This window comes from Engraulis encrasicolus, chromosome 24 (assembly GCF_034702125.1).
Source record: "Engraulis encrasicolus isolate BLACKSEA-1 chromosome 24, IST_EnEncr_1.0, whole genome shotgun sequence".
In the NCBI taxonomy this organism is placed as follows: domain Eukaryota; kingdom Metazoa; phylum Chordata; class Actinopteri; order Clupeiformes; family Engraulidae; genus Engraulis; species Engraulis encrasicolus.
In genome coordinates, this window is record NC_085880.1 from 28,953,736 (window position 1) to 28,980,218 (window position 26,483).

The following is a 26,483-nucleotide window of genomic DNA, read 5'->3' on the forward strand; positions in this document are numbered from 1 at the left end:
GCTAATGTTTCTTGAGCAGTGGATCAAACATAAAGGCTGATATAGGACATTGATTTGTATACATTACATTTTTTTTCTATGTTGAGGTTGCTGATATGCCAATTCCACCCTGTAATGTCTTTGTGTTTTTCCTGTATTTATATATGCTACTGGACACCTTAATTTCCCTTGGGATTAATAACTGATACTCTACTCTATTCTACTCTACACACATTGATTTGTGATTCCTCCAACCACCCATTGCAATACCAAATTCGATACTGTTCAGCGCAGCATTTTACTAAGCATTAACAGTTATATAAATAAATTCACATTACTGGTATATTTACTACTGGAAGTTCTCTTATCAGTCAAACTCGTTCAATGATTCTTTCTGTACTGGTATGGCCTCATCGTATGAGACATTCAACGAAGCATATTTACAATCACGCCAAACGGCATAGCTGCGGGGACCCGTACCGTAGCCTCTCCTCGAGAGGGAATAAAGGGAGACATGTATGCATGCGCAGGTCCTCTTTCACCTCTTCGCTTTTCATGAGCACACCGCCTTGCATATACCACAGTTGTTATCAGCTTAACTGTCCATTAAAAAAACTTGCCTCGCTTATTTTTGGGTGCTGAATTACGAATAATTCGTCATTTCATCCTTCATCTAACTATCGACTGGGTCAGCGGATAAGGTAAGGGTGGATATCAGACCTCTTGTCTACCTGTCTACCTTGATTTGGGGCTAGCAAGGCTGGTGCCTTGTGTGACTGAATTAAGCTTAAGCCAACATGCTAAATCTTGATTTGCGGCCGAATTCCCTTCAGCGACGGCTGTCACTTGGTCCGAGGTATTTTTGTTTCAACAAATGTTGTCAATAGTTGTTTGCACTAGGGGTCGACCGATACAGGTTTTATAATGGCCGATGCGATACCGATATTTTTTCCATCACCCTTGGCCGATACCCGATTTCCGATACCCGATACGCCGATGACGATATTGTTAAAATGTGTTAAAAATGACAAAAATCAGTACTGTAACATTTAAAAAAAAAAAAAAAATCCTATCCCATCACCTTTTCATCCAACCATAACATGAATAACAGGAAAATAACTGTCATGTACAAAGCACACTGAGCAACTAGTTTTTCAACTTTTTCATTATAACCTCCTAAAAAGTACATATGGCATTAAAAATTCAAAGGACTGTGGCTTGACAGTGGTACAATAGCATAGAGCTTGCCTGTAAATTTGAAAAATGTTGGGGATGACCCCAAGATTATTATGGGTTTAAATAATGCCTATTTTTTCACCTATTTTTGCATCCCAATATGTGACCTTGCCTCCTCCACTTGTGCTTGTCTCCTCGCCCCGCCTCCTGGCCCCTCCTTCGTGGAGAAAACAATGAAGTTTCCCAGCTGTCTGCCTCGCCACAACAACTTTTGAGGGACTGTTTTTCATTCACCATCCCAATTGCAAATGAGAAAAAGACTCTACAATTGAGCTTTTGCAAGATATTGAAATATAATGCTGTTGTCAGTGATGTCATCATGAGGAGAAGCGAGTGGAGGAGGCAAGGTCACATATTGGGATGCACCCCTGGTCAGTGAAATGTTACAGAACTGTTTTACACAGTATTTCTAACCAAATAAACTTCTATGAATTGAAATAGCCAGTTTGCAAGTGATGTTTGTTACTCATTAGAGATCGCTAAACAGATGGAAGTTGATAAATGAATGACGCTACGAAATGCGCGTTTTGAATCGCGGTGGAAATGTACACTGAAACATGCTGGAAGGCACTCGTTACAATGCTACACTAGGTAAGGGTTATGGCAACTGGGGGTGATAAATGACCGAACAATGAACCAGGGCAGGGGCGGAGTGGCCCACCTTTTCCCACCGGGAGAATTTTCCCCTTGGCGGCCCTCTTTAAAAAAAAAAAAAAAAAAAAAAGCGAACAACATGGTTTCCTAACCAAAAAGACAAAAGCCACGAAATCTGCAGTCGTACTACATGTGAACATTAGTGTAGTCAAAATATCAACCTGAATTGGAAAATTTAGCCTACACCTTGATGAAATGCACAGCCAGTGGTGTAGTCTATGTAAAACGCAGGTATACGCACCCATTTCAAAATATCAGGGATTGCAGTATACCCACTTAAAATGGATTGATCCATTATTTACAATAGCACAAATATATACAGTACACATAAAAAAATGCTCAAATATACAGTATACCCACTTCAAAAAGTAGACTACACCACTGGAGCCATCATCACAGTCCAAAGCATTCATAGGCCTACTAGGTTAGGCTACATTACGCTACTGTTCCATGCAAATGTGCACTCCACTGTCATTTTGACAGTTTGAAATTGAAATATCGTTTAAGGAAGACGGATGAGCATGGGCACAAAGTTTTGAGTGTGGGGATTTTTAGAAGAGTAGGCTTACAAAATATAGTATAGTAGCCTATAGTTTACAAAAAGTCTGTCTACATTGTGCAATAAACCCACCATGCAGCAAATAAGCCAAACCTAGCTACTTCAAAAGCACAACCATAAGTCAACAAAATGTATAACCAAACGGTGTAGGCCTACCTTAAAACGCTGTCTTCGTCGCAGCAAATGTCTTTGTTTCTTGCAATTACATTTTAATCCACAGTTTAGGCTACACACCCAGCACTGCTCACATCAGAATCTTGTGTGGTAATTATTTTGTTCCATTTCTTCAGACATTACATAGGCTACATCCTAAATGTGCCATATATAAATATATGTATGATATACCATTATTTCGACTGTAAGGAGATATACCTCTAGTTCTAACAAACCAATGCCATCAAAACATGTACAACGTGTTTTCCTGCTTAGCTGCAGTACCCCAAAGTCTACTGGTGGCCTTCTACCGGAGCTCCATAGAGAGCATCCTAACATACTGTTTATGTGTGTGGTATTCCAGCTGCACAGCAGCGGACAGAAGAGCTCTTCAGAGAGTGGTCAGCACAGCTCAGAAGATCACCAGCTGTCCCCTGCCCTCTTTAGAGGAGTTGTTCTCCTGTCGCTGTCTAAAGAAAGCCAAGCAAATCATCAGAGACCCCTACCATACTGGACATAAACTGTTTGAGCTGCTGCCATCAGGCAGGCGTTACAGGGCTCTGGGTACAAAAACAAACAGGCTAAAAGACATCTACACACTTAATTTTTCACAGCTGACTTTTTAAAATCTTGATTTTTTTTTATACAGTATATATATAGGTTCTTTGTTGATTTTTAAGCACCGTGAGCATCTGCACTTTACCAATTTCGTTGTACCTGTACAATGACAATAAAGTTTCATTCATTCATTCATTCACTTCCTTACCACTTGGTGGAGTATGTTCGTAACCCAAGTCAATAACCACAGAACAAGTGAATCCGGAGTGGCAGACTGTAAACTGTAACAGTCATGTGGAAATCGTAAAATAAATCACAACTGACTAATATTTCCGTTCCTTGGTAACCAATCTAAATACCACAGGTTCTTGAAATACTGAAAACGAAACTATGTTACTAAGATCTAGTAAACTTCCGCGATCTACGGTGTATGAACATTATCAGTAGAGAAGGGGTGTGGCCAATTTACTGTTTGACACCGTCACTGAAGTATTGCGGTCGGGTAAACGGTATATATACTGTTGAGTCAACATTTTCATAATTAAGAATTGATTTGTAGCTGGTTCACAATAGCTTAAACTCTGGGCCAGTTAAGAATATAGTGCGGCTGAATACTCTGGGGCCGGCTGAGAACATAATGCGGCCGTTGTAGTATATTTCGCGGCCGCGGCCCACCGGGACAAGTCCCCGATCTCCCGATGGCCACTCCGCGCCTGAACCAGGGAAATAAAAACAGTAGGCTAGTTAACCAACGCTGGTTGGTTAAATGCTACAGAAATGGTTTACAATATTTTAATTTAGCCAGTTTGCAAGTGGTGTTTGCTACCTATTAGATGTCGCTAAAACAGATTGAAGTTGATGAATGAATGACGGTATGAAATGCGCATTTTGAAAGGCTGTGGAAATTAGACACTGAAACATATGCCGGTAGACAGTTACAACGTTAGGTAAAAGATGGCGAATGGTGGTGATTATTGACTGGACAATGAACCAGGGAATTAAAATCAGTACAGAAAATGGATGGAGCTGAAACATTCTCCCTTTAGGCCTATTACATGCACATGCCATGTCATTCAGTGTCCACATTAAAATATTATGCGTCTGAAAGTCTAAAACTTTGTGGCAGCCTGCAAGGCTGTTTACTGTACTCAATGAGAGGGGGAGGGGTGACGCAGCAGCGTGCATTGCGGGTCTGCCAGCAACACAGAGCTGCCCGTCTGTAGTCAAAATCTCCGGTTGGGCGTATCGGCCAAAACCGCCTGCGTATCGGCCGATACCGATACACTTAATAAACGCAAATATCGGGCCGATATATCGGCCGGCCGATATATCGGTCGATCCTTAGTTTGCACGCAGGCTTTCCCGCCTCAGCGTGACAAAACTATTAGCTATCCTCGAGAGCTAACTGCTCGGTGCTATATCCAGGTTCCCGACTAGCTCTGGCCACGACTACCCCATTGTCTGCTGCTACCTGACAACCATTTGCCCTCTTGACATTACGCACAACTTATTGCCTCATCAGCTACTTTATTTGCTTGGTCAACTGTGGGCTTATTGGGATAATTCCTTGTGTTACCCTAAAATCAAAGGTCACACTAGCTAGTCAGCTAAGCGGCTAACCTTCCCTGGGTATCTAGCCAAGGCTACCAGAGGCAGTCCAGGCTGCAGCAATCTCTTGGTGTTGCCCCAAGGCTGTTGAGACTACACTCGGTTTGCTTAGTCAGCATCAGCATCTTTGACAGTCAAGGGTTTTTCGTCTCGGTCCCTTGCGGTGCACATGATGACTGGCCGAAAGGTTACCTGTAAACGACCAACTCCAGAGAACCATCCCTGCCCTAGAGGCTGTGGCTTTGAAATTCCGGCTACAGACACGCATGATGCTTGATCTGTATGTCTTAGCATAGCCCATGACCGAGAGGCGTGGAAATGTGGCTCGTGCGAACCATACCGTTTCCTCCCGGTGAAATTATGCAAGCGAAGGCTTTCATTTCTCGAAGAGATGGCAACGAACATCAACCCTGACCCCAAGTCAGAGGGTGATGATTGGGCTGACGCTGGGATTGACCGTCGAGTGGGGGGGGTTGTGGGGTACAGCGGCCTAAGACCCCTGATGATGATGCCCTACTTGACTGCATCTCAGTAGCGGCTACGGATTCGTTTGATGACAGGGAGGATCCGGACAACTTGCCTGAAATGGACCTTCCCCCATCACAGGTGCGTTCTGACGCGGACTCTGAAGTGGAGAACAATGCTCCCTTGGGGGGGACACTCGATGCTTTCTGCCGCAAGCCGGCTGAAAAGCTGGGCGTCCCGTGGCCTGCGACCCCTCCTCAAAAACAGTGCTCGTTCTTGAATGGGTTTTATCTCCCCAGATCAACGGCCCCTGTCCAGGAGGTGCTCCCTCCATTACCGGACATTATCTCAGAAGTGCAAAAGTCGTGGCAACACCCGCTTTTGTCCAGAGCCCCCATTGGCGGTTTCTCCATGCTATGAAAATTGAAAGAAAAGTCTGCAACACCAAGTTCCCGTTGCTCTTATTTTAACCCTGTGAAACCTGAACCATGAAAGCAATGAGAGAAAATTCTATTTTTTTGGAATTTGCTTCAATATTGGTCCCTTATAAGAAATGTAAAAAAATTAAAAATTTTGTTAAGGTCACTGAGATATTTAATGCATCATATATGATGCATCAGGCTTTTAATGAATGAAAATTCCAATTTCATGACCATTGAAAAAATGACTTTTAATGCATTTACAACTTTTTTTTAATTTAAAAAAAGTTGTCAGACAATTTAATTTGAGGATTATCTTTAAAGGCCAACTTCCGATAAAACTCAGTTTTACTCACTCCTTTCGAAGATCGGACGGTCACCCCAAGTTAAACTCACTTGCAAGGCTCTCATAGCGGTGCGTCAACTCTCCTGGCTGTGTTTCCCGGTGTTTCCCAATTTACATCAATAATGCAGAGAAACGAGCGAATCACGAAAGCCTTTCTGTGTTTCGTCACGTCGAAAGAAGGCGTTGCCCACAAAGGTTTATATCGACCCATTTATCTAAAAACATGTCGAGTAATTTTTTTCTGCTTGTTTTCAAAACAAGCAACGTCTGGTGGTCCGAAACATAGCTTAGCTTAGCTATCAGCTGGTTGCTACTCTCAGGTGCACACACAGCACAAAGCCTCATACATAAAGCCTGCTCACTCCGGTTGCTCCGTGCCTACAGCTCGCCTAGGGGTCGCTGTCGAAAGAGCACAGCCCTGAATGGAGCCTGCACGCCTCCGTTGGCGCCCCTATAGTGCAGTACCATCCGGGGAAGTGGCGACTCTGTTTCCCATTACATTCTCTCCCAAGGCTGGAGGACTGAGCCAATCAGAGACGCGTTTCTTTGAGAGCAGGAGGAGTGAGCCAATCAGAGACGCATTTCCACGAGAAACACGGAACACTCTCTCGTTTCTCCACAAGCCACCTTGCCAGCTTGCAAAAACGTCTTGAAACAAAGCAACCAGAACGTTTTTTAAAACAGGACCAACGCGTAACACATTCAATAACAATTGGGAACACGGCAATGTTAATTAAATTACGTTGAGAGGCGATCTTTAAATATTTAGTGAGATCCTGCCATTTTTTTAAGCCTATCCTTGTTTTAGCAGGACCATATTTTACATTTCCCACAGCCTGGTTGGGTAATTTTTAAAAATCTATATAAAAAAATAGCTGATCGAATGCTCAACAACCTATTTATGAGTGTAATATAGATCATTATTCATTTTTGATGTGTAATTAAAATATATGGGTCCATTACTACAATTGGACCATTTCTCCATTCACTTCAATGCATTTTTTTACGAGATCATAATTTCAACATTTTGCATTACATTTTCAAAATTGCAAGTAAAACCTGTTTCTTAAGGCAATATCTTTGTCTTGAAGTAAAACAACTTGTGTGTTTTGTTAAACGATCGTCGTGGTATGCTTTGTAAGTTTCCCTATGGAGCAAATGCATTGATGGCTGACTTCCTGCCACCGCCGGATGGTGCTTATATGTTTCATCAGTTTTAGCACGATCTCTCTGCAACACGGTGTAAAAATATAAACTCTTTCTTGATTAATTGCACAAAGCAAGTGTTCAAATTAAAGGATGTAGAGTTATATTTCGGAAATTTGTACACAAACCTTTTGCAATTTGACGATATCTCAGCGTCGGTCAGGGAAACCGCTTCTACTCCATTTTTGCATTTTTCGCCGAGCTGTGATCAACTTGTTGTTGACCGCTGCTCTCTTGTGGCGGTTTCCGTGTACTGCAGGACGTTTGGAAATGACACGCAGGATGTTTTTGAGATGGATTTTTTTTTGTGTCAGCGTGGAGAGGGCTTTGAATTTGATGCATCATAGATGATGCATCCGGCGCGATAGGGTTAATGTGACGTTTCGGGCAGCATGCCCTTCATCAGACTTTTTGCTAGACATGGAAGGCATGAATGGCATAAGGGACAGCCCTCCACAAATGGAGTGTACCCTTGCTAACCACCTCGCCCCCTCTCTGGGGGCGGTTCCCAGGTAGCAAGAACCGTTAAGAAGAGTCGGCCCGATCTTGGCGGAATGTCGGCACTGTCGGCTGAGTGTCGGCTCGGCTGGAACACTGGTTACCGTGACTCAGCCAACATTTCATAGAACACTGAAAATAACTGTCACTTCATGCAGTAACCGAGCCAACACTCAGCCGACACAGAAAATAACGGTCAGTCTCATGCAGTAACTGAGCCAACACTGAGCTGACACTGTCGGCATACGTTAATAGGACCATTATTGGGCCGCGGTCAAAGCCAGAATTGGGCCGACTGTTTTCACTCGCGAAAAAAGGATCGGGCCAACAATGGGCCAGATAAACTTTGCTACCTGGGTTTCCTTGGCGAATACAGGTCCCAAGCTACCACACAAATTTGATAGCTTTGCTGATAGCCTCTGGACGAGATCTTACAGATCATCTGCCCAAGCTACGCGAGCCCTGAGTGCTTCTACACTACTGACGGCCTATTTAGGCGCACAAGGGACCGAAATGGATGACGCCATAGCGAAAGTCCGGACCATCGATGCTCTGTGGGCTGACATCAGAACAGCATCTGACCTCATTCTGCGGACGTCACGCTGTATGGTGCAGGCGACTGGACGAGTCATGTCACTAGCTGTAGTTGGACTGAGGCACACTTGGCTTAACCTCTTGTCCATGTGTCGAAGTTTTGAGACAACATTTCTTCATTAATATTTACAATTATTTATTGGAAATTAACTTAATATCTTCACATGTAGAATATCTTTATTTCAGAGATGTTTTACTCTTCAATGTGCTTCTCTGCCAGCAATAGAATGCTGGGGCCTAGCTGAGTACAGAAGACAGCTGCCCTGTCGTAAACTGAGCTACAGAGGTGTCGATTGTCACAAAGCCACTTGGGCTGAAATTAGTGAGTTGGTTATCCACTGGCCACAGACACTTGGTCTGGGCGATGTAACACTCAGGAGTGACCAGTTCCATATTTGACTTAGTCAGTTAGAGGCTGAACTGACCATATTTGTGAATGTATTCTTGTTCTTGCTGCGCTGATGCTTTGACCATGTTTGTTACATGATGTAATACACTTGTGGGGTTTAAATACTGTTCTCAGATGCAGTTCAGGAGAACGGTTGCGGTAAGGATAGGTGAGGTTAGGTTCGAGCAGGGCCTCGTGCTCTGTCTCAGAACAAGCCGTTCTCACTTAGAGAGAGCTGGGGAAGAGATAGGCCGGGTGGCTGCTGCCATTTGGGCAGCATAGCCTGGTGTTAGCAGGTCGCTATGCTATGCTATTGGGACACATTGGGGCATTTGGCCACCATGGTTAGGAACTTGGGTTATGCTATGGGTAACTGTAATAACGTAGTTACTATGCTCTCTCACTTGCAATGTACAATAAATTGGTAATCTCTTGACAAATGGACTTCTTCTCCTGAGTGACTTTATGGCTGCTTCCTTCTCTGTTCTCCTGCACAAAGATGGGTAATGTATGCTTATGGCTGATTGAGGCCAATGAACTGACTAATACCTATGTATGTAATAGTGATAACAATAATAGAAGTGCTTAGGTATTAATTGGTAAATGGTAAACATATACGAGTCAGATGGCGGTAGATGGTTATCTATTGTGCAACAGGCAATTATAGCCCAGATTAAGTCTTATTAATTAAATTGGGTTATGGACTATTTTATTGGCCCAGCTAATAATCTTAATTAGCAATGTGGGTTAATAAAAAAGTTACAACACATGAATGACGGATGATAAGTCGGCAGTCCTGGACCACCCCATTTCCGACTCTGGCCTACCGCAATAGAGGCTATCCAACCACAAATTGAGGCGCTGAAGAAACAGCAGCCAGCCTTCAAGGCTATGGTCCCTTCTTGCCAAGTGACATGTGCCAGGTCTGCTCCGAACTACCAGCGTCGGGTTGGCTACTCGGCCCCGTCCTCCCCCCAAAGGTCTAAGCACTCATCGAGCATTGACCACAAGGACACTCCCCGGGACGACCGCGTGGCTGCCATGGTGGAGGAAAACTGCACTAAGGCAGGCAAAGGGAACGCGGCAGGTCCCTTGACCGTGGGAAGGGCGACCGCAAAGGCAGGTAGCTTTGCCACAGGGGCTCAGGGGGCCCCTACATGGCGACCCCTGTGACCTCTCCCCTACCGGCACGACGGGCCTCAGTCCCTTGGTGCCTGCTACTCATGTTACACTGTGAGCCCACTGCGGAGATGCCTGGGCCGGGTGTACAAACTCCTCCTGGATTTTAAATACATTGAAGAGAGGTTATCGTCTCCAGTTCAATCAACGTCCGCCTGTGTTTCACTCTGTGGTCCCTTCGGTAGCACACGGTGATCAGGCAATTACACTGAGGGAAGAGATTGTGACGTTACTCGCTTAAAAAGCGATACAGGTAATTTGCCCCTCTGAGGCCTAGGATGGTTTCTATAGTAGATACTTCCTGGTGCCTAAAAAGGATGGTGGCCGGCAGCCCATACTGGACCTAACGACGTCTCAATTCCCACTTCAGAGTCTTACGGTTTAAAATGATGACACCGGCGGTTGTCATGCGCTCGGTGCATCGTGGGGACTGGTTTACTTCAGTAGACCTGAAGGATGCTTATTTCCAGATTCCCATCTACCCGCCGCATAGGAAATACCAACGCTTTGCCTTCGAGGGGGCGTCTTATGAGTTCACGGTGCTCCCCGTCAGGCTAGCCCTGAGCCCACACGTTTTCACATGCTGCTTGGAGGCCGCGCTCCTCCCGCTACGGGAGAGAGACATGAGAGTCTTAGCCTTCTTGGACAATTTATTGACTCTGAGTGGCAAGCTAGGTCACACACGGCTCTGTTGGTATCTCACCTGCACAGTTTGGGTTTCACCATTAACTGGCAGAAAAGTTCACTCCTCCCGGCCCAGAACATAGTGTTTATCGGCTTGCAGTGATGCGCGGGCTGACCCGAAGTCAAAGTTTATTTGGCTGAATAACTACGATGGTGCCACTAGCTCTGCAGGAGACTTAATGAGGCTCCGGAGTCGCCCGAATCCTCTGTGCGCAACTGGTGCAGCAAGTGCAACCATTGAGTGCATTTTGAGGAACACAGAGGGTGCTCTCTACACAGTGCAATGATGGATATAGCCTACATATTTTCTTATACAATTGTAATGGTTTCACACTCCTGTGTTGCTTACAGGGTTTGTTTTCATTTCCTGTGTCGTACCACGGCTACGAGGCAATCCACTTGACGGCTGGCTCCGTCTGCTCCCCAACTAGGCTACAGATTAATGTCCTCCACAGCTAGGGATTGTGGCTATGCCTACATTGTCGAAATAAAATAGGCTGCTATAGCCTATACAATGTCCAAATCATTAGCCTATTGAATGCCATGCTCATTTGAGTAATTTACAGTGGAAGAACAATGCCCTCGCCACTTAAAAAAATAAATAGGCTGATAAATAGCCTAAATAATAGAATAGCATTGTATGAAGATGAAACTTGGTAGTCTGGGTAACAGAAAAGCATATTATGATCGAAATGCTCATATTAGAAAAGAATCATTTGTTAGAAAATGTTATCTATTCAACATAGACTAGGCTTACCTTGTTGGACAGGGCATGTTGCGTTATAGCATATGAGTGCATCTGTTAATCAGTTGAGAAGGGCTCTGCAGCCTACGTGATCATGTATGGATCTTTAAATTGCAGTCATCTAAGATTACGAGAGTTCACGCTTTGTGTAAATGATCATTTGCGTTAGAAAGACAAGCGTTGCCTATAGTGGCACCAGGCAGCGCAGGTTGCGTTTGTGACCGCTTGGTCTCTGGTGAAGGAGGGGGTGGCCTTGGCACCCTGTCCCTCAACTTCGGGATAGGAAAAAGCGAAACCAATTTCAGTTCAGGAAAAGGACAGAACAGAGGATAAACGAAGATAAAGTGTTGTAGGCTACATTGCCACTATGGGTGTTTTCATAGCCTACCTGGTCCCTATCAACCATTTAAGCGATCTTAGACCTGTAGCTCAGCATTTTCTGTGCATATAGCCTATGTGAAGTGTACCCAGACCCCTCGGAAGTGAACCATGCTGAGACCTTTATTGACTTTTAAGGTCCGTTGTGCGTTGTTCAAGGGTGTTCATAAGACGCACGGCTACTATTTTTAAAGGTGGGTCGGGAAGCGGGCCGGGTCAATATTTTTTCATAAATATTTCTTGCGGTCAGGGCAAGCGGGCGGACTAGGGAAAGAAGTGGTCGGGTGCGTCTTGTTTATTCGTCGGCCCGCGCATCACTGTCGGCTTGTACCTCGACTCTGTCGCCTACAGAGCCTAGGCCTACTTGTCGTCTGTGAGGGTTGAGGCATTTCGGGCCTGTCTGGCGCAGCGTCCATTCCACACGTTCTTGCGTGTGCTGGGCTTAATGGCTTCAAGTATCCATGCAGTGCCCCTCGGACGTCTCTTCATGATATAATTTCAACGGTGGATCAGCGCACGACGCTTGTGCCCGGTCCATCATAGATCCCGTCTGGTCACGGTGTCTGATAGCTGCGTGATCTCCCTGATGCCATGGAGACGGCAGGACAGGAGACTGGGGACTGTAACCTCTTGCAAGGTTCTTCGCACGGACGGATCCCTCCGTGGCTGGGGAGTGTTCAGATTAGACTTCTGCAACTGCGCTCGTCAAAAGTCGCGTGGGAGTGGCCACGAACCAACATTGTATTCATGCATCTGCGAGTTCTGCGAGGTCCGGGGTCTCGTCGCGAGCCACATTTGAAATTGGCCGATTACTTTCACTACATTGTAAGCACTGCGAGTCATTAAGCAATGTTGCTTTCTATCCCGGTTAGCAAGGTATTTTTACACAAATTGCAAAGGCACTGGTATCATTATTTGACATACCCAGTCTGTTTTCACGAGCAGAAAATGCAAGCATGTAAAAACAGTTGATTCTGCCGATGTGTTTTTACATTCGGTGGAGGAAGCTACGGTAATAAAACCGCAGGCATTGTGCCACGAGTGTTCAACTGATGCATTGTTTGTTACTTAGCTTGTAGCTTCGTGTATTTACACACATTTACACACAAGGCATTAATATAGTTTTTAACAGAATACAGCTCTGCTCTCGCAAACTACTGCCATTGCGTTGCCACAAGAACAGAACAAGGAAGTAGTGAGACGACCAATCATAGCGCCTTTTTGTCTGCGTCCTCCGTGTCCGTCCGACGGATAGTTAGAATTTTTTCGAGGCGCTCGACGACGGGCGCAGAGCCTCTGCGCGGGGGGCGTGGACTCGCACAGACAGAAGACGGAGGGACGCAGAGGCTTGCCACATTAACTACTTGGAACTCTTGACAGTGTTCCTTGGCTTGAGGCATTTCCTGCCTTTCCTACGCGATTGCCACGTCCTGGTCCATATAAGAGTTGGCTTGTATTAATAACCAAGGTGGCCTACGCTCCTGGCAGTTGCACTCCCTGGCGAGGCGGATACTCTTATGGGCAGATGGGCACCTCCTTTCACAAAACCTATACAAATGTTTGTAAATTAGGCCAGATACACACTACAGTGTGGCGTGGCAGCAGCGAAAAGACTTTCAGCCAAGTATCAGGCAGTGTGTTCTACTTGACCTTTCACACCGACAGTGTTGGCGTGCGCTTTCCAAAATCCTGCCCACAGCCAGTGCTAGTTTACTACTTTTTCAACGGGACACCGCCAGCCGCCGCTGTCTAAATTCCGCTGTAGTTCTATTTTCCAAATGCAGCGCGGCATGGAGCCGTCTCCTGCGCAGCTAAAAAACACTCCCGTCCCGTCCTGCTTTCCCATTCTGGTGTTACATAGGCCTACCTAAGAACCAAACTACAACTGCACAGTGGAGAGGTAGTTGACCTCTACTGGATGAGTTTTATGTGTGTTTGCCTCCTGCATACTTCTATATCCAGTAGTTTCATGCCTTCTGATCTCAGGAGCACGAACCTCCAGGACTGATGCAACTATGCTGTGTCTGCTGTGATACAATAATATTTCTTAAACATTTATAAAACATATGTAAATGTTTCATTGACAATTAGTTAATTATTTCTTAAGTGTTTATAAAGCTTTTAAGGGGTAGTTAATCTAAAGTGTTATCGAATAAGTGCTTTAGTGTCTGCATATCAATGTCCTGGCAACTGTCGTGCCTAATTTTGTGGATGTCGTGCAACCTAATTTCTCCTGGAGGGCTCCAAATCACACAGAAGTACCATAGGTGAGCTGTATACTGGCCTTTACATCAGAATTATATAAACTAACAAAAAAATGTTTTTTTCTTTCATTTGGTGGTAGCAAGAAGAGACAGTGAAGGTGACTTATTTATCAATAAAGATAGATTAAAGTTGAAGTGTCCTTGCTGACCTGAAATGACCAGCCTGTCTCTTTCTTCCTCTCTCACAGTCAATGGGCCTGTGTCCTGATCATCAACTGACTGCTGTACTGGATGGACCACTATTAACTTTATTACATGCTGATCTTTGTTATTTAAAGCAACAACAATTTGGCCTAAAGCATGGATGTCAAACTGAAATTCAGAGTTGGCCAAAATCCAAATCTAGAACAAAGCCACGGGCCAATATTTATTTAAATATTTGACTAAAAATTGGCCTGAAGCCTCAGTTGGACTCAGTTTCCTGTCCACTTAACAATGAGAGATGTCATGTGCTACCGCACTAAATGGTAGCTCCATTGTGTTGAATGCCACGCCTCCTTCAAAAAGGTTGAAAAATGTTCAACTTTTGATGGCTGACAGAGTGTTCTTAACAAAATGGACTAGTCTCAAATGTGACTAAAACTGCAATCTTTGCGGTGCCCAATCGTGTGTGGCTAGTACTTCACTGCACCATGTGACTCTATGTATTGGGTACTATGAGTCTACTTAAAGTTGTAATTTTACAAATGGAACAACACTGCTCTAATTGCTCCAATAATCTACCATGGTAAATGAGTACGTAGGCAATGTGGTACAGACAGTAAAATAACTCTGAACCATTGGAAGGATTTGGGAAGGCAATAGTTAGCCACAAATCCTAGCATATTGGCAAGGTGGCCTGGCTGGCAAATAGCAAAACAGGCAACTGCATACTGTAGCCCTATAGGCCACTATGCAAGCATCTGGGGACTGTCCATCATTAGATATTTTTAACAAATATTAGGCCACTGCAAAAGAGTCAGTGAATTAATTCTACAGAACTAATACAAGTCATTTTACTATTTAGGTACTAACCTAAAATAGCTGCAAATAAGTTAGTAAAAAAATAAATAAACAAATCAGTAGGCTACTCTGGGACCACATATACTGTGGAAGATGCAAAATCGTCTCTCAAAGTGTTATATGCAGTACTGTATGCTGTATATACTAGGGTATACTGTATAGTGTAGTATGTCAATCACTCTGTTCTAGACACAGTTGCCACTTCGCCTTCGGTATTTGCTCTTTTATCTACAAAAGCATATTCCAAAAAAGTTGGGACACTTGGTGTTTTGTGAATAAAATCAAAATGCTGGCTTTTTCAAAACATTCAATATGTTAATAAGGTAGAGCATTGTGTACAGACAACATATCAGTTGTTAAAAGACAAGCAGAATTATTGTTTTGAGGTAATTATGTGATCATTTAAAATTTCACCCTTGATACAAATCCCAAAAAAGTTGGGACAGGGCCAATACAATGCTTTTTATGATGGATAAGACTAAACACAACACAATGGATGAGTCTGAACAGTTAAATACTTTGACTGATGGCATGATTTTATTCAAAAATTAGATATTTGATGTGAGAGATTTCAGAATTTCAGCAGCTCAATGGATAGTTGTTCTTCAACTTGTTTACCTTCTTGTTATGCTTAATATGTGGCATATCCTGACTGCAAGAAAACAATTTTGTGACCTGTTTACTCTTGTGATGGAAACACTCTGATGGAACATAGTAGAGATTGAAATTTGCCATCTTTATGGGGCAATATCTAAAGGCTGTGTTCCAAAATATAATGGCTTTGTAGCTATGTGTGCTGCTTAAAGTATGTAGGCCTATACATCATTCAGCATTCATTTTAATCCAAGACCATAACCAAGGCACCTCCACCCCCTTACCATCATATATGCTGTCTTTAAGACTGACCACTAAATCAAGCCGAATTATTCATTTTCTATATAACTTGGAGGGTGCATGACTCCATGATTTTTAAAAAGGATGAAATATTTTCCATTCTGTAATGAGAGGACAGTTTCACATGTCTCCTATAGGTCCCTCTAGAACAGACATGATCAACTGGCGGACCCAGGTCCGGATGCGGACCCAAACACAATGTCATCCGGACCAAGACAAAATCCATCTGTACTTAATATGTATAAATTATACATGAGATTTCGCTGCCATGCGATCTATAGGTGTATGTCTGCGAAGCCAGTCTTATGACAAATAAAAGTATCATCACTATGACAACTCAGTGAGTGAGCAAGAGGCCAGTGCGGCCAGCGAGTGAGGCTATTTTTTTGCATCGGTCCGTAACGACTTTTTTGGACCCTGGAAACATAAGAAATTTGGCGAGTGGACCTTTTCAGTTTCTAGTTGAGCACCCCTGCTCTAGAATGAGCTTTGCCGCATGCAACACTGTTTATGTGCATTAATCAAGTCTTGTGTTTATGGTCATTTTATCGACAGCTGTGATTGTTGGAGTGTCATAGTTTGCTTATTGACGATGGGTATGTCATGATCTCATGACTTTTGCAATGATTTCATAGAACTATATTACAGAAATAGGCCTTATATGCCTGCAATTTTGATAATTCAATCTTTCTGTGTAATAGATCAGTAATTAGTCCCTCAAAATCTTCCCATACTGAGTGCCACAGTCTCTCTGTGATGGTATTTTATTTGTGCATTCATGTTGGCAGTCAATATAGTTCCTTTTCAAATATTCTTCCTTGTGTTATTTTTTTAGAATTATCAAACTATTACAACATGTTTTAGCCCAGTCCCAACTTTTTTGAGATTCATTAGTTCACTCTATGAATACTGCATACATCTTCGTTCTCACTGGAGAACGGACTTCTCGTGATCGCGTCGCTCTCGAGAGTGGCTGTCCACGTGATGGACTGATCATCAAAGTGCTTCAGTTCATGGGGTCCACAGGGACCACTGCACTCAAGAAGCTGAGATAGATTACGTGGCGTATTGGGTAAGATCGCTGGCCGTGGTGCTGAAGTACTGCCACGGCCAAGAAATGTCTAACATTCTTGAGCTCGGGAGTACGGGGTGCCACTGAGAGCACGGGCAGTATCTGCGCCCGCGGATATGTGTGAACTCTGAGCGGACACCCCCGCGGCAGATGATGGTTGGAGAGCAATGGAGCGAGGTGAACTGGAAGGAAGCTCGGGCAAAACACTGGCATCTTCGTTCTCGCTGGAGAACGGACTTTCCGTGGTCGTGCCACTCTTGCAGGAGAGTGGCTGTCCACGCGGTGGACTGATCATCAAAGTGCTTCACGGGGTCCGCAAGGACCACTGTACTCTAGTAGGTGGGATAGATTATGTGGCGTCTTGCAAGACACCTGACGAATCGATCGAACAGCGGCGAAAGGGAGGCGAAAGGGGAGGTGGTGGGTGCAAGCGAGAAAGAACATTTCTGACTGGAGACAGGTGATAGAGAATAAATGCTGGATAGTTAATTAAGGGGCATTCCAAATTTTCTGTGTGCTGAAATTCCACCGAATGGCAGCAGAGTGGAGAATGAGATGCAGGTGGTAATTAGACAGGCCAAATTTCATTACGCTTCTCTCGAACTTTTGTTTTTAACAAAACGTGCATTTTGTTGCATGGGTCAAATTTTAAATGAACACTTCCCTCTAACAATACTTTTGCCTCATTTTAATTGCTGCTATGTTGATCTTTTGCCATTGTGCATCTTACGCATGGATTGAATATTTTGAAAATGGCAGCATTTTACTTTTATTCACAAAATACTGAGTGTCCCAACTTTTTTGGAATCCACTTTGTAATAAATCTGAATGTGATTGTTGACCTTAAATACTATTTTTCTAACAATACATTTAAATGAATGTAAAGCAATTCAAGAGATCACAGTAACAGTTGAGGTTCATAATAATAATTCAACAATTAAGATGTGGTTCAATCAAACATTTTATGGAAATTCCTGTCATGTTCATTCCTTGCGCCAGTATGATCAGGGATACATTAAACCAGACTATAGGCTACTGCACAATAACTTTCAAATCTGATTATGGTCTAATAATAATTTCTCATGCTTATTTCTGAATGTGTTTATGTAGTTTGTGTAGTATGGTTTGTCTGGTGCTAGATCCATATTAAGCCATGCGTGTGAAAGAGATAAGGGGTCCTTGGACCCAAACATTTTATATGCATTAACCCACCATGCCCCCGAGAGAATCCAGTCATTGTTTAAAGGACAAGCTGTATGTGAAAATCTGTAGATTGTACGCTAAACCACTTGAGCAATCCACCTCTCTATACCATTTTTAAAAGACCCCCTTGCATTCCATATAATGCCAGTGGTCGTAATCCCCTTGGGCTGAGGTACGATAAAGCTGCCTTTCACAAGTTATTATACAGAGTCAACTATTGCTACTCAAACTCAAAAGACCTCGTTTGGGCATGTGACTAAATGTGTCTGTTGACACATTTTCTTTCTTTCTTTCTTTCTTTTGTTCTTTCTCTCTCCCGCATCTTTCACACGCACGTACGCACGCACACACACGTTAGGACAATCTCCAGGCCTATTGCCACTGACTACTTTTAACCTTATGCTGTAATTAACCACTGCCTCTGAATTATTAGGCCTAAATGTTTAATTTTAGATAACCAACCTTTATATTTTACGCATGTTTATTGCATTTACATGTAAGTATTCTTTTTGTAATGTAACCAGGTCTATATTTTTCTTTCTACAACTTGATATGTGGCAAACTTGGAATAATAAATCTTGAATAAGTAGGCGGGCAATGTTTCATGGTGACATGACTGAAAAGGTATATATTGTTAATTGTCCTTGGGGTGTTTAGAATGAGTCATATGACATTGCACTTTCCCTATACATCTCAATGACATTTTCCTCTGTGCACAATCTCATAAGCTGGAGGCTGAGGTGGACTTCCGTGACACAATATGGGCCTTGTTTTGCTTCTAAGGCTATGGTATGAAAAGCTGCCACAGGATTTGGTGATTTTACATGTTCTCCTTCATGTGGAGAAGGTATCAGTCATTGGAGGGAGGTGGATAGGGGGGATTCTAATTGATTCAATGAAAATTGAGAGTAGGCTGTATCTGTACAATACATATTTTCATGAATAGATCTACCACAGCCTTAACGTATTCCTCTTCCTATTATCATCTAGAATGTGTGACTTAGGGTACATGCCTCTGTCGAAATGCCAGTATGGTGTGCTTGTGTTTTTCCCCAAAATGCATGAAACGATGTGGTGGTTTTGGGTTGGTGTTTTTCTCCACCAAGGCAGAGTGTGATGGATGTCAGGGCAAAACAAGTCAATACTTTTAGAACGTAGTTTAAGCCTGATGTGGCTATTATCCTATCCACTTTAAAGAATAAATAAACAACACAAAATAAACTGAATAAATAAATAAATAAAATAATAATAAATGAGGGAGAAACGCGTCAGACCCTGACGCAATAGCCATCGATTTAATTACGTTTCTATAGCCTATAGCTATCCAAACGTCAGTCAATGTTTTTTTTTTTTCAATAGGCCTACAGGCAATAAGCAGAGCATTGGATAAAACAATTGTGTGCATAAGACGCTGGACGCACCGGTGGTCCACGGAGTAATCTACACACCTGTTGTGTGGTAGGCGTCAAAAGTGCTTCTGTATGGAAGAGCGTGCGGACCCCACCGCCCCATCACGACGGTTATCAAATAGACACAAAGAGCTGTTGTGTAACTGGACGGGCACACTACGGCCGCATTGTGTAAATACCTATTAGGGCGCAATGGTGAGTGTTTTTTATGTTCATTAAGACATTCCATAGCGGATTGAGGGAAAGGCGGGTCGGGGGCTTTACATAATTATGTACACGCTTTTTCACGTGAAATGGTCCTTTAAAAGAAGGCTGTGTTTGATCATTCATAGGCACATCAGAGTGAGCGGACATTGTGAAGTGGGGCTGTGATTTCTTCACATATTTTTGTGACTAAATCGCAATCAAAATGGTGACCTACCCTTTACCGGAGGGATTCTCCGAAACCGATGTGTTCTCTATGGGATCATTTCTTCTTGTGGAAGGTAAATGTTTTTTAAGCAATCGTTGGGTTTTAACTGAAGCTGTGATGTGGGATCCTCCTTTACAGTAGCGAAATGTCAGCTGCAGGCATAGGGCTACGCTACACAACCGAATGGGCATATCCACAAGTGATGTAACATGTTTATGAATTTCAAGCAAGCTGCTTGCGAGTGCTAAATGATCTGATATGTGCATAATGATATTTCATCAAGACAGTGAAGCACATTGCATACAATGGTGTAGTAGATGTGTTTCAAGCTATTCTAAATTGTGACTGTTTCATGCTCTTCCTTCAAGGACTCATTGGATTCTTCCTGAATGCCGTGACGGTTATCGCTTTCCTTAAAGTAAAGGAATTACGCACACCAAGCAATTTCCTTGTATTCAGTCTTGCAACAGCTGACATGGGAATCTGTATGAATGCTACTGTCGCTGCTTTTTCCAGCTATCTCAGGTGAGGGTGGACGTAGTAATCCTGTCAGTTTTGTTTTCCTTTTTTTCATCCGTTGAGCATACTGTTGTGTGTGAAGAGGTCAGCAGCGCAGGCATGTCCCACTGTGTTGTGATTTAATTTCAGTCACTCTAGCCTGTGATACAGAGGTGGCAGTAATTTCGTGGCAGGGTAAATGTGGATCAGATCTACTGTACTTGTCAGGCCATTCATCATAATATTGACTATTTCATAATTACAGTCATCAAAGTCCCATTGCGTGCCCCATTGGACATCTATAACATCAATCAAGTAGTCATCAGTCATTTCAACATAAGTGCATAGGCCTACCCTAGTGATGTCTAGGTATGTGTATTCTGGAATGCTGAGCTTTTATTATTATAATACAGTACACACATCTTGTGAACATTTACAAAAGAAGATGCTGCACTCACTAGAAATGTGACTGTGTGTGTGTGTGCATGCGAGCATGTGCGTGCATGCAGGATGTTACAACACATTTAAACTACTCAAGTGAAAGTGTCATTCCTCTGTTAACTAACAATGTTTTTCTTAACCCTCTAGATATTGGCCATATGGATCTGAGGGATGTCAGACTCACGGCTTCCAGGGTTTCGTGACAGCACTGGCCAGCATCCACTTCATCGCCGCCATCGCCTGGGACAGATACCACCAGTACTGCACCAGTAAGAGACGAGTCAGCTGAGGGCACTCATGTGACCTGAGGGTTTGGATGGGGTAGAGGGGGTTGAGGTAGAGCGACAGCAATGGTGATGATGGCGGCGGTTGGACATAGAGCTTAACAGCTAACTGTTGGGGAGGGGGTGATGGTACTGGTGGTTGTGTTTGCCGAGAATTGAGCTTAAGTGCTGGCTGCTGTTTGAAAGTCGTGGCAGCTGCCTGCAGTCTGGACCACCCAGTAGCCCCCCCACCCCGACTCTTGTCCCCATTTTACCTTCAAGTGCTTTCGTCTGTATGTGAAATGAGGTGGTGTGAGGTCCTAACGTCTGCTCCTCAGCGGGGGGTGTCCCTAGAAAATGTCGGGCCCCTATAAAAGACAATTTGGGTCACTGACCTATTAGCCATAATATTAATAGCGTCCCTACCCCCCACGCTCTGCTGAATGGACTCCATTGGTCAACGACAAGTTCCCCCTTCCTGCATTGTGTCGTGCTCAATGCTGAATGCTCAAAAGTGTCATTTAGGCTACTACATTACATTACAATACATTTGGCAGATGCTTTTATCCAAAGCGACTTACAATCGACGATAAAATCATGGCATACAACACTTGCAGATATAAAATGCACAGGAAATATACAGTGCAGAACAACTGGGATCGCTTTGAAGCAAGCAAAAGGCAAGGTTAGATGGTATGTACGTGTATGTGGCCTTAGTATGTTCTTTAGTGGTATCCGAGGTGGTTTTGCTGGCAAGGGTCATGACCTTGTGCCTGAAAACTGAAATGTACTTGGATTTTATTACACATATGTTGAGTGTCTTTTTAATGGTACTTCAATATCCTGCTACCAAACATGTGCTTTTATGCAATGTGCACTTGCAAATGCTACACCACATCCATCCTACATTGTATCATACTTAATGCTGAATGCTTTTTTTCTGGAAGGTGTCATTAACTTACATTCTTACATGTCTTAAGACCAAGTCAATAGCCACATACCAGGAAACTGAAACGTACAATGATTTTATTACATATTTTATTACACATATATTGAGTGTCTTTTTATTGGTACAAGATTCAGCTCTGCCCCACAAAGAGTGCAAAGGCAAACTACGTATTTTGTCAAAATTGAATTTAGACTGAAACTTGTCTTCATTACACTTCCTTTATCTTGTGACAAAGCCTTGTAGTCCAAATGTGTTCCGTTTTAGATATATTACTTTGTCAAATTTACACTACAAAAACAAAATCCAACCTAATACCAATATTTTGAAGGCTTTTTTCTCAGTTTCAAAGTTGGAGTAGTTACTGCCCTTTGTATTTGTAGGACAGAGCTACCAACCAACCAAATAGTAAACAATAGCCATTTTGGTAGGTTTGGGAAATAATAGAGGGTGATTGTGAACACATCAACATGTTGACAAAAGACACACACATGACAAGATTGAGTTGAAGAGCTGTACAAAGAAAAGCATTGAGAAAAGAGATACATAGAGATACTGCTGTGTTAGATTTGCAGTAACTACAATATCTAGCCTAAAACCAAAACTTTGGAAACTTTTTTCCCAGTTTCAATGTTGGCGTAGTAACTGCACTTTGCCCTTGTAGGGCAGTATAGTATAGTATAGTATAGTATAGTGTAGTGTATAGTATAGTATTTGGAAGTGCATCTGCTGAATGTAGTATAGTCGTTCAATATAGTATAGTGTAGTAGTAAAGGTTAACCTGCTTCTGCTTGTGTTTCTCCAAAGGGACTAAGCTTCAGTGGAGCAGTGCCATCAGCCTGGTGATCTTCATCTGGCTCTTCACCGCCTTCTGGTCCGCCATGCCTCTGATCGGCTGGGGAGAGTACGACTACGAGCCCCTCAGGACCTGCTGCACCCTGGACTACACCAAGGGAGACAGGTAGGCAACCACCACCACCACCACCGCTGCTCCTCCCATGCGGACGAAACATCTTGATGATCCAAAATTGTGAAGATAAAGCACGTGTCACATAATTTTTGTGGTTCCAGTCATTCACACAGACATTTGATGAGGCAAGACAAGACATGTATCCTATATTGGGTGGATGGCTGGCTGGTGAAGTTGATCTTGTCCTGTTGCAAGGCTACTGACGAGGGGATGAAGGGTTTTCTCAAAATTGGTTTTGTGTGCTAGTAAAATGATAAAGAGAAGGGAGAGAGGTAACCACTGACATGGCACCATACTTCTCTGACATATAATGTATTCAACTTCATAGGCAAGGCAGATGGTTATTGTCAATATATGAAACTTGAACCACTTTTTTCAGATGTGTAAAATGTCTGAAATAATCTGTCAATGAGGTAGTTTTCCATTACTCTTCAGACATGGTTGAAACTTCATGAGCCTTTAGTGTAAAGAGAAGGAAGATAGCTATGCAGTGCTCTTCCGACATGGCTCAGACTTCACAACCAATTTGCTGTTCGATATGCTATGCATGCACCACACTTTATCCATCCACTTCTCCTCAGACATGCCTGAAACCTCATGGTCAGTTAAGTGTGAAGACCAGGGAGATGTGTAACTGCTACACTTCATAATACAGTACTCAGCCGCTCACAGTACAGTATGGAATGTCATGATTCCTTAGTGTAAAGACAAGAGGGACGGCTATCCTCTACTGTTCAGCAATGGATGACACTTCATGGGACTGTGGCACTGGACTTCAGCAATCCTGTATGCCATCATTACTCTGACACTGCTTTTCATATTTCCTGGTGTCAGAAAGCAAAACAAACAAAACTTCAGTCTTGAGTGTTGTGTAGGGAAGAAATTCCCTGTCTCTGCATTGACACGTTGTACTAACAAGTTGTGTGTCTTTGGTTCACCAGGAACTACGTGTCCTTCCTCATCCCCATGGCCATCTTCAACATGGGTGCTCAGATGTTCATCGTCATGTCCTCCTACCAGTCCATTGACAAGAAGTTCAAGAAGACCGGCCAGGCAAAAGTGAGTCGCTGCATGTTATGCTTGCTACACTGTGCTGCTATAACGCTGCGGAAGTGCGATGATTGGCTTTCCTTCATACCAGCCCTCCATGTTGCATAAGTCATTATTCACGCTCTGCTGGGCACCACTGAGGTCTTTTGCCTGAAAGCACAAAGGGGGCTTGTATGCTCTTCATGTTAAAAGATACTTCCTTGGGGCAGAGTTTAACCCATAAACAGACACAATAAGCCACAAATACAAGCACATTCTGGCTTGAGTCTCAAGTCTATAACGGTGGTCTTATTTTTCAAAACCACCATGGGTGAACTAACACATTTCACGCTGTCCCCCTACACACACTAAACCCATTACCCTACTGTAGCTTGTTACTTTCAAAGTATAATCACAACTAGGCCGACCAGAACCACATCTGTTGTATCTGCATGGCTTTAGTGCATTATTTGCAGAGTATTGAGTACATGTACTCAATATACCGTAGAATGTAAATGGGATGTGTGTTGGAACGGGAAAAAAAGGCAGATTGGGATCATACTATATGCATTCCCATGTGAATGCTTCCACTTTATGTCTTTTGTTATACTCTAAAGGATTAAAAAATTATCCTAAGCAGATATTATACCTCCATTCCATTTGTTATCCTCTGCATGTGACTTTAGCATCACATGTATGCTGACCACATGACCATGCCTCACTCTCGTTCTCTCTACCTCCCTCTTTTGTGTGTGTGTGTGTGTGTGTGTGTGTGCGTGTACATCTCTCTCTCTCTCTCTCTCTCTCTCTCTCTCTCTCTCTCTCTCTCTCTCTCTCTCTCTCTCTCTCTCTCTCTGTTTGTTTATGCACACAGTTCAACCCTAACACTCCCCTGAAGACCATGCTCTTGTGCTGGGGTCCATATGGCGTTCTGGCCTTCTATGCTGCTGTTCAGAATGCCAACCTGGTGTCTCCTAAACTGAGAATGGTAAGGGCATCTTGATTGCCTGCCCCACACATCACTACCACTATGGGCGTTTACTCCCAATGGAGGTAGCAAAGGTGTCAATGTTACAAGATAGGTGCATTATTTAGATATAGGCTACAGTAGGTTATGAAATGTACACGTTAATTTATTTATTCTCTTTAGATGTTGTATGTCATGTTGTGGTTGAAGTTTGTTGTGGAGTTAAGATTATGTTCAGTGATCATTTACAAAATGATGTTGTTTTACATTTGTATTTTTTTTATGTATTTATACATTTATTTATCTTTATTTATAAATGTTTTTACTTATGTTTTTCTTTTTTTTCTTTTTTCTTTTAAAGATGGCTCCTCTTCTGGCTAAGACCTCCCCAACATTCAACGTGTTCTTGTACGCTCTGGGAAACGAAAACTACAGAGGTGGGATCTGGGAGTTGCTCACTGGGCAAAAGATGGAAGTGCCTCAAATTGAGAAGTCTAAATAAATAACAAATTAAGTCATCACACCCATACACATGTCCTGTGTTTTGTGCCACTGTGAGCCACATTTGTCTGTATTGGTATTGTGAATGTATGTATTTTTTCATGGTGTCTTGAATGGTGTCTGCGATAAGGTTTTGTGATTTTCTTGTTGGTTTACTGAAGACTTGTGACTGAGATAGTACACTGCCTCTTTGTTGTTTTCCTCTGTGGAAGTTAAAGTCTATTTTCTTTAAACCACCAGCTAAAGCCTAACCTTGAAAGCACAAAATTTGAAGCCCATGTATTACAGAAGGAAATGTACAGTATATGCATTGGCATACACACCAAGTCTTGGGTAAAGGCAGTTATCAACACAGCACTGTGATTTGTGTATTGTGTACATGCACTGTCTGTACAATTAAATGTGTATATTCAAGCTATATCAGTCCATTCTACGTATAATTCAATTAGTTCAAATCCAAAAACTAGTTTTTTACGCCTGGATGCTCTCCCTGCCTTTCGTTTGACCTCGGCCAAAAAGCAAGTTTGCCCTGAGGCTGTTCTGGCTCAGCAACACTCTGTAATCCTAGAAACAAAGATCCTTTTCATAAAAAACCAGACTTGGGGATCTCGAGATTAGCAATGGAAGAAGATTACAAGTCAGACCTAATGGCTTGAGCTGTTCCTCAAAGGCAAAGCTTGTCCTAAAACTAAAACAAAACAAAAACACATGCCAACTTTCCATTCCATGTGTGGACTATGTTTAAATCAAAGTTAGAAGGGATAGAATAGCTGCCTACATTACAAATACAACTCATATTTTAGTCCTGAGCAATAAGGCTTAAAACAATGGACAAAGAGGCAGTAGTGTATGACAAAGTCCCTTTCACTTTATAAAATGTACCTTCAACAAATGACCAATTACCAAATTACAAATGACCAGGTGCTATCTCTAGACATAGTCTCTAGATTTAGTCTGAAGCGC

The 26,483-nt window shown here is 43.0% G+C and overlaps 1 protein-coding gene and 1 long non-coding RNA gene across 2 annotated transcripts in view; one reads left to right on the forward strand and one right to left on the reverse strand.

The window, feature by feature from the left end:
* LOC134441317 (uncharacterized) overlaps window positions 1-6,310 on the reverse strand; it is a 183,400-nt gene extending 177,090 nt beyond the window's left edge. Inside the window, exon 1 of the long non-coding RNA XR_010033137.1 lies at window positions 5,988-6,310. This is a non-coding gene — a long non-coding RNA (uncharacterized LOC134441317). The remainder of the gene's footprint in view (window positions 1-5,987) is intronic.
* Window positions 6,311-19,551: 13,241 nt separating this feature from the next.
* On the forward strand, window positions 19,552-25,922 carry rgra (retinal G protein coupled receptor a). The gene is made up of 8 exons (XM_063191035.1): window positions 19,552-19,688; window positions 19,826-19,978; window positions 20,274-20,430; window positions 20,992-21,113; window positions 22,861-23,014; window positions 23,965-24,082; window positions 24,927-25,040; window positions 25,381-25,922. The coding sequence occupies exons 2-8, from the start codon at window positions 19,903-19,905 to the stop codon at window positions 25,519-25,521; spliced, it is 882 nt and encodes a 293-aa protein (XP_063047105.1). The 5' UTR covers window positions 19,552-19,688; window positions 19,826-19,902; the 3' UTR covers window positions 25,522-25,922.
* The last annotated feature ends 561 nt before the right edge of the window (window positions 25,923-26,483 follow it).